General features: G+C 36.7%; 1 protein-coding gene across 1 annotated transcript in view; it reads left to right on the plus strand.

Moving 5' to 3' along the window:
* LOC149813535 (polyadenylate-binding protein 2-like) overlaps nt 1-8,795 on the plus strand; it is a 29,734-nt gene extending 20,939 nt beyond the window's left edge. Inside the window, exons 3-6 of the mRNA XM_089992185.1 lie at nt 3,196-3,266; nt 4,749-4,940; nt 5,028-5,152; nt 8,570-8,795. Coding sequence (XP_089848311.1) covers nt 3,196-3,266; nt 4,749-4,940; nt 5,028-5,152; nt 8,570-8,618 — 437 coding nt within the window. The 3' untranslated portion in view covers nt 8,619-8,795. The remainder of the gene's footprint in view (nt 1-3,195; nt 3,267-4,748; nt 4,941-5,027; nt 5,153-8,569) is intronic.
* The last annotated feature ends 383 nt before the right edge of the window (nt 8,796-9,178 follow it).

Genomic DNA, 9,178 nt, shown 5'->3' on the forward strand with positions numbered 1-9,178 from the left:
AAATGCAAGGGGCCATTATTTGTATGGCAGTCTCAAGCAAGAATGATTAGGAATGGATCATTAAAGGAAGTAGGAGCAATCACTCTGAAGGCAAGTGAAAAGCAAAGCCAACAGTAGTATGGGTTTTTAGCTCCTCAACATCAGATTGTTGCTCAAAATTAAAATAATTGATGCTTCATTAGGATATCCTATGAACAAAGGTTTTAAAATATTGCTAGTGATCTACTACTGATGATGCCCTTGATTTTGATCTCAAATCAACATTGTGAACTTGATCAAAGTAGTGGGTACTTAATTAATGTTCACAAGAAAAACAGCATGTGGTGAAAGGTTTGAAAGGTTCTAGTAAGATTAATGTGGAAGGAGTAACTTAAAGAGAAGCAAATGAGAAAATGAGTTCTTAAAAATCCATTGCCCAATCATGGAGGTAATGTGACTTTCATTAGGTTAGTGTCACTCCCACTACCTCTAACTTGATCTTGAAAGTTGTTTGAGCCAAAGCCTTCTTTGATTTTGCAAGCTGCTTCTTGACCAATATTGATCTAAGCTTAGTTCCACGCTGCTGTCTTTATGAATGCTTCTTGTAAGTTTGAAGCAATTGATATACTAGTCTAGATATTTTTGTCTTTGAACATCGAGAGGATTGCGTTCATGAGGTGAACCATTCTGTCATGGCTGTTCTGTATTAATTGGTTCATGATTGATAACAGATTTTCCTAAGATGCTTGCCGCATAGTACATTGAAGGCTATGGAATTTGTAAGGAAAGTATCATGCCTTATAGTTATAACTATAGGAGGAGGGAAACATTTCTCAAAATCAAAGTCTTTGGAAATTAAGCTACATTTACCGAGACCACATGTGGTTGTACCTTCCTTGATGTGGAAGAGTGAGAACTACATGCTGAAGAGGAAATACAAGAGCCTTGATGCATAGTTAGAAAAGGTGAGACCTGTTTTTGGTAGTTTTACGATATGGGTGGTTAGGTTATCATATTGACCTGGAGAAGGGCTAGGTCTTGATGCGCCAGGATAAATCATGAATAAAGCTTGTGCAATTATCCTCAAGGGTTGTATTCTGGTTCTACCTAGGGAGAATAGCAAAATTTACCTGGTGGTTTTGTATTCTCGGGGAACTTTAACCAGATGGTTTATCATTTTTAGAAAAGTTAGCATTTAGAAAAGCAAACAATGTATCAAAGGTGCATGCTATTCTTTTTGGTTCATTTCTTGCTCTATTTTAGCAAGACAATGCAAAAGTTTAGCTTGCATGTGTACAAATACATCACACGGACACTTCATTTTCATTTGGTCCCCCGTATCGTGTCCCTTTATATACTAGTCATATTGAAAACTTCATAAAAATGGTTGTATCCTGGTATCCGCAGCCATACCCATGTGACATAGGTGTACAATTGGATGAGTCATTGTGGCTTTCAAGACAGAACTTGTTAAATTGTATATATATATATATTTGTGTGTGTGCGCTTGCATTTTGGGTTATCATTAAAATCTATATTTTTTACATTTTGAGCCTTCTTGTGTGTGCCCTTTGTGGGTTTTGTTAATGTGCCCTTAGTGGTTACTTTTGTGCTTGTCCATTTGGTGGACACTTTGTTCGTAATTGAAGGCTCTTGATTCATTACAAAACTGTAGGGTCAAGAAACTTAATACGGGAGAATCAAGGTGAAATTAAAATATTGAAAAACAAAGTTTTAGCAGCATTTATCAGGTGTATACTCAAAGGAACATTAAGATCATCGTTAGACTTTGATTTGAATAGACCCTTGCCTTAGGGATTTGATTTCCTAGGCCCAAGTGAGCCATTAGCTGGCTCAAAAATGATTTAATTTGAATTGATCTCAAATAAGGTTTTATGAGATTTAAGAATTTCTTAATATTTATTTTAAGTCAATAGTTGACTCATTTCTCAAGTGAAGAAGATTCAATATGAATCAAATCAATCTCAAGTAATTCAATCTACAATCTAATGTAGTCTGATTTTACTTAACAATGAGGTTTTTTCCAATGAAACACTCTTCCTAGTCTTGCATGAGAAAATCTTAGTGGAAAGTCCAAGAGAGTTTTTCCTCAGCTATAGATAATTATTATGAAATACCAATCTACTATTTCCTGAAATTTTCAGTTAATATGATATTTTATTTGAACAAAAAGATGTTGCTCCAGAAAATTTTGGTTTTTTGCTAGGGTACATCAGAAATCGCCAATCTTATTGATAGGTTTATGATTGCTGGCCTATGGGTGTAGGACTGTTGCTGTTCTTTTGCATTATCACTAGGCTATTTAATGGATTGATTTGACATAAATTCACCTCCTGCAAGTCCATAAATTAGACAAGGTGATCTTAATCGACTATGCAGAGTCATAGACTACTTGAATTGATTGCATAAACCCGTAGAAGCTTATGGGCTACTTTAAGTTTGCCACACACAAACAGGCTGAGTTTATAAAACAAAGAAAAGAGCTGCCTAGTATATATAAAACTTGTTCTCAAAAGATCATCATTTTCCTCTTAGGAAAGTATATCTGTTGATTTTGAAGGAGATGACATAGGTGTTATGCGTGTTTATAAAAGTGGTTTCTTGCATACTCACGCTCATTTTACAGAACCCTTTTAAGCATAGCCACAAATCTTCGTGGGAGTTCTTTTTTCAAGTGGTATTTTTTGGGAAAATTTCAGATGTTTTATTTTTTTTAAATGTAAATAAAAATAAAAAAGAATACAAAATAATAGGTTTTGTCTGTATCTGTTTACGAAAATGTAAAGAAACAATTAGAAAAGTTTTGTAAAAATAAAATAAAAAGAATCAGAGAAGATAAATAGATATTTAAATTATATTAATAATTTTTTTTGGATATTATGTTATAATGGATACGTTGAAAACATCATGATATTTACCTTTTAATATCGGTTGAGGGCATTTTCTCATAAATATCATGATATTTTCAAAATATCAGTGATATTTTTGTCTATGCTTTTAAGTTCCTCGCATTGTCAATAAGCAGGTGCAGATGTGACACTTGCATGGCTGTGTAGATCTGCAATTTCTGATTTAATAGTGCCTATTTGGAAATGGATAATAATGTGTGCTATTGCTATCTTTGTTTCATTTCCAGTTCTTCATATTTACATGTGATTGCTGTAGCTTTCTGTTGACCAAGTGCTTCTTTTGTAGACTCTTCCAGCGCTGCTGCAACACAAGCTAGCAAAGAGGAGGTGGATGCCAGATCCATCTATGTTGGTAACGTGAGTTCCAGAATATGCTTGCTTTCCTGAATCTAATTGCATAAGATTTTTTTGTAAAAATCACGTTTTTCCCAATGGATGTGGACCTATATTGGTTTAATCAGTTTCCACATTTATTTTTGTTATTGCCTTTTGAATCATCCGTCTAATTGTTGGAATGCAAGCATTTCTGAAGTTAGTTTTTGTTTTTGATATTTATAAAATATCTGGATAAGCTCCACTGGGAACATTAGTGAGTTTTAGGAGAATCTAGCATAATTCGACTGTATCATTCTCAGGTTTCATACGTGGTGTTTCATTGTTGGGGATCATATGAGTTCATCTTGGTTTCATTGGACTCGGTGTTGGATCAGTGTCAAATATTATCTATGTTTTTATGTGTAAATGGTTAACATTGGAAATGCCATAAGGACCAAAGCTATATCACATTTACATAGCTGAAGGACGTGAGGACACACTATTCTTATTTAGTTTTTCACTAAGAAATCTATATAAGGGGATGTGACATGGGAGTAAATTGGAGTATTCCTGTGACATAGGACCAAAAGGTTATAAAGACTCTAAAATTTTGTATAGAAGAAGTTTCAGGTAATGATAAATCTAGATCAAATCAAAGCGCTACACAAGGAGAAAGAGTTCAATATTCTGTCAATTTTGAGCAATTCAGAAAAGAATCTGGTTGTCAATTGCAGAATCTCATCAATTCTAGAGTTATATAGGATGTTAGGAGCTTGCTTCCTGAAAAGTTTGGTTCAGAATTGGGATGCCCAGTGGCTCCCTAAAATTGTGAAGCTTGGACTAATGATCTATATTGACATGGGCGTGGGTACAGGTGTAGATGTTGGGCATGGTACTTAGTTTTGACACATTGATGCTTAAACACCAGATATGTGTGTATGGGAAAAAATATATGCTACTATTGGTGGTACCATAGTAACCATACTATCTGAAAAAGACCATAGGTGTGACCATCTGCTCAATCTGATCCATGGATTCATTCAGCATGGTTCGTTTACTAGAAAGGAAACACACTTTGGATCAAATTGTTTTGACATAAAAACATGTCTTCTATGAGAACAGTTTGTAAGGGCATGTTCATCATTTTGCACAGTGGGGGCGTTCTGGTCTCTCTTTTTTAGTCCTGGGGCAGTTAGATAAACTTGAATTATTTGTCATAAGTGTCCCTTGTAGTATGAGGATATAAAATTTGAATCATTGTAGTGCTTCTCTTAAAAATAAAAGGATTAAACATGAAATGGTTGTCCTACTCCCTCAAGTGGTTTCTATTGTGTATTTATTTTCAAGGGCTGTCTTGACAGTAAATTAAGAAGTTATCTCAAGCAACATGAACATACATTATGAGAGGCACTTTGAAGTTATTCCAACATATAAAACCTGAGCTTTTAAATTATCATCTCCTTGGAAGTAAATTTGGGAAGATCGACTTTGGCTGTCTTTGTAACCTGTCATCGAAATTGTCAGGTGGATTATGCGTGTACACCAGAGGAAGTCCAGCAGCATTTCCAGTCATGCGGAACAGTCAACAGAGTGACCATTTTGACAGACAAATTTGGCCAGCCTAAAGGTTTTGCTTATGTGGAATTCGATGAAATTGATGCTGTCCAGAATGCTGTACTGTTAAATGAGTCTGAGTTGCATGGTCGTCAACTAAAGGTTCAATATTGGTTGAATATCTTCATCCTGGTTTTTGCTACTAGTTGTTTGCTTGAATGTCTTCAAGGACATTGAATTGATTGACAGGTGTCAGCAAAAAGAACAAACGTTCCTGGAATGAAACAATACCGAGGTCGGCGTCCATATCCTTCCTTTGCTGGTCGATCTCAAAGGCCTTATATGCCAGCTGTGTATTCTCCTTATGGATATGGGTAAGTTCATATTTATCTTACAAGTTTTCTTTCTTGATCCCTATTTGTATTTTGGTTGCTTGAAACTTATTGCATTTGTTATATCAAGTGATAAAGCATTAGATGATCTGCATTTTTTGAGAAATGTCTTGTTAACCTTTTATGAAATAGTATTATTACAACAACAACAACAACAACAACTACGCCTTCATCAATTGGGGTCGGCGATATGAACCAACAAAGAAAATCATTTTGGGTCTTCCACATGAATCCTTCTCCTCCAATCATTTCTATCCAATGCCATGTCCTCGGTGAGGTTCAAAGCATTCATATCCTTTCCTATCATCTCCATCCAAGTCTTCCTAGGCCTACCCCGACCTCTTTTAACTAATATATTTTCCCATTTCTCCATCCTTCTAACTGGAGCATCATTAGGCCTTCGCCGAATATGTCCAAACCACTGTAAACAATTCTCTCTCATCTTATTTTCAATGGGTGCAACGCCTACCTTCTTACGTATCTCCTCGTTCCGAATCTTATCTTTTATTGTATTTCCACACATCCATCTAAGTATATGCATCTCAGCTACACTCATTTTTTTTGAATATGATGTCTCTTGGCAGCCCAACATTCTGTACCATATAGGAAAGCAAGCCTAATAGTCGTCCTATAAAACTTTCCCTTCAACCGCAATGGCATTCTACGATCGCATAACACTCCAGTTGCACTTTTCCATTTCATCCACCCAACCTTTATCCTATGATTTACATCTCCATCAATTTCTCCATACTTTTTAATGATAGATCCCAAATATTTGAAACAATCATCCACCGATATTTCTTGCTCACCAAGCTTCACTACACTCCCATTACTACTTCGTTGCTTACTAAACCAACATTCCATATATTCTGTTTTACTATTACTCAACTTAAAACCTCTTGCTTCCAATATCTGTCTCCATAATTCTAACTGAGCATTAACCCTAGCTCTAGACTCATCAATCAAAACAATATCATCAGCAAACACCATACACCACGGCACATTTTCTTGAATTGATCTCGTAAGCTCATCCATCACTATAGCAAATAGGAAAGGGATTAAAACAAATCCTTGATGTAACCCAACCGTTATAGGAAAATTGGTTGTCACCCCTCCACAAGTGCGGACATTGGTTACTACTCCTTCATACATATCCTTAATTATACTAATGTACTTGAGAGAAACATCTTTCTTCATCATTGTCCACCAGAGAACGTCCCTAGGTACTCTATCGTATGCGTTCTCCAAATCAATAAAAACCATATGCTAATCTTTGTTCCTCTCTCTATTTCTCTCAATAAGTTGTCTAAGAAGATGTATAGCTTCCATAGTTGATCTTCCAGGCATAAAACCAAATTGATTCTCTGATATCATGACAACCTTCCTCAACCTAGACTCAATCACCCTCTTCTAAAGTTTCGTAGTATGACTCATGAGTTTTATACAACGATAGTTTGTGCAATCTTGTATATCACCCTTATTCTTATATAGAGGCACCAAAGTACTCTTACTCCACTCATTAGGCATCTTATTTGTCCGCCAAGTCTTGTTAAAAAGATTTGTCAACCATTATGATGCATAAAGTTTAATTTTAAGTCCATCTGGGAACTAGCAATGATGAGATGCTTTTGTGTTGGTAGTGACCAATGGCACAATTGGTACATCCAGCTTTGCTTGTGTCAATCTTGGGGCAGCCTGGTAGATGCACAAGAAAATTTATGAAGAACCCGAAAATGAGACCATGTGGTGGCAAGCCATCACCCAGTTTTCCAAGTGAAGAGGTTTAGTATATTTTCCCGTGGATTGGGCCACCTGCTGGAACACACAAGCCTACATCGGACTGAAAATACTTATGAATGGACCTCCATGGAGAAGATTCTTATTTCGAGAGCCTGTTGTTTCTTTCCGACCAAACACACCACCAGGCCAAACATAATCCAACACTTCCACACGAGGTGCCACTTCTTGTTGGATCTTAACTGAGGGGCTAAGAAGAAGGTTCCTGATATAAGAATCCTTGCAAACCAAGATGTGAAGGTCCGGTTAGGCCTGCTTGAATACACTTTGAAAGATGCTAAAATGCCAAAAGATGAGGGGCAGTTTCCTCAACTTGTAAGCAAAAAAGATACCTACTAGCTAAGGAAAACCCCCTGAGCTTCAAAATGTTTTGGGGTTAACCTTGTCAAGGGACAATAACCATGCAAACATTCTGGCCCTAGGTGAAGGGTCCCACCTCCACAATAAATTTGTAAGATAGATAGCCATACCTGGACCCAGTAGAGTCTAAAAGGAAGCAACTGAATCGAGTGTGGTCAATAAACAGAATTGTCATCATCAGTAGGCCGAATGCTCGATAACAGCTTCAATAGTGCAGCCCAATCTATGGTTTCCACCTCCCTTAATGCTCTTTTAAAGGAGACTGATCATCCAGCCACACTACAACACTAAAAAACACGGACATTAGGATCCCTTGCAGCTCTAAACAGCCTAGGATTGGTTTGAAAGAATGGCACTTCATGCAGGAAGAGTTTTTCTTTCTTCTTTGCTAGACCACAGATCTGTCAAAAAAAGAAATGGCATCACCTTTCCATTGCTTGGCTCAAAAGCTTTCAATCAACCTTTCAAAATTCCAGAACCCCTCTTCTACTTACTAGTGACTTCGCATTGCCAAGGCCAACCTTTGACACCATATTTGCTTTTAAGAATCCGAATGGAGGCTTATCCTTTAAATGTCGACTATGTCTGCTTCGAGGAAAAGTTAACATGAATTGCAAAATTTGTTTTCATTAGTGGAAGTGGATTTGTGCTTGTTGAACAAAATTTTCTCCCTTTTTTGGCTTCCATGCAAATTGCATTAGCATGTTTCTTATTAAAGAATCCATGTCAAACACGTCTACCAGGTCTGATTGGCTATATTTTGAAAATATCAGTAAAAAAATAATATGTTAGGTCGCCATTTTAAATGGCAAAATATGGTAATGTTATCATTAAAACATATCACAATATTTACCTTCTTATCAGCTAGTTTTTGTGAAAAAGGGTGATTTTATTTTTTTAATTTTTTAATTTTATTTCTTCTTACAAATATAATTTTTCAATTGAGCATGCCTTTGTGGGCTAGCCTGCCGTTTAGGATTTATATCTAGGGGGAGGCCCAGCGGGCTGTTACTAGGTGATTTCCTTATGTTTATTTATTTATTTCTACTTTTAAGCATAATTATTTTTGTTGATAAAAGTGCAAGAAACATGGAAAATTTTAATTTCTCACGCACCCATTGTTTTGCTGTTTCAAAAGCTTGTTGCTATGCCTGTAACCATGATTTTCTGTTATGGAGTATGGTACCCTCGAGGGTACCAATGATACGGCTCTTGTTTTAAATTCAGTTTTCTTATACACAGGAAGGTTCCTCGATTCAGGCGTCCAATGAGGTATCGCCCATACTATTGACAATTTGCAAGATGACACAAAGTGAATGTATTTTTACTTCAGCAATTGGATGGTATCTTGTAAACACATTGTTATTGCCCTTCTACTTGGATTAAGGTATTCTTTTTGCTTTTGTAACATGTACTTAATTCTAGGAAATTTCTTTGATCAATTTGCAGTTGCAACAGCTTTTTCTTCTCAATTAATTTCTAACTTCGGCAACAGTTTTTGGTTAAGAGAATATCTGTATCCTATTTGCTAACCTTTTTTTATTTTTACTCGGAGAAACTGCCCCAGGCTCAGAGGCCTAGCCGTGCTGTCTCAGCCTGCCATACTTACAGTCGCTGTCCAGTCAGCGTAAAACTCCGAGGGCTTACCCCTCGACCCCAGGGAGTTGCCAAGCTTCGGCTTACGCAGGGGGTGACACCCATGGGAGTCAAACGGCCTAGGCCCCATACCACTACGCCAAACCCGTATTTGTTAACCTTACTGCTGGTTTACTGACAATGATTCTACTGAGGCATTACCAACTGTTGGTAACCTCTGATTGCTTAGGCGTCTGAAAAATTGTCCAACTCTAT

This window comes from Nuphar pumila, chromosome 16, assembly GCF_984573655.1.
Source record: "Nuphar pumila chromosome 16, dmNupPumi1.hap1.1, whole genome shotgun sequence".
Lineage (NCBI taxonomy): Eukaryota > Viridiplantae > Streptophyta > Magnoliopsida > Nymphaeales > Nymphaeaceae > Nuphar > Nuphar pumila.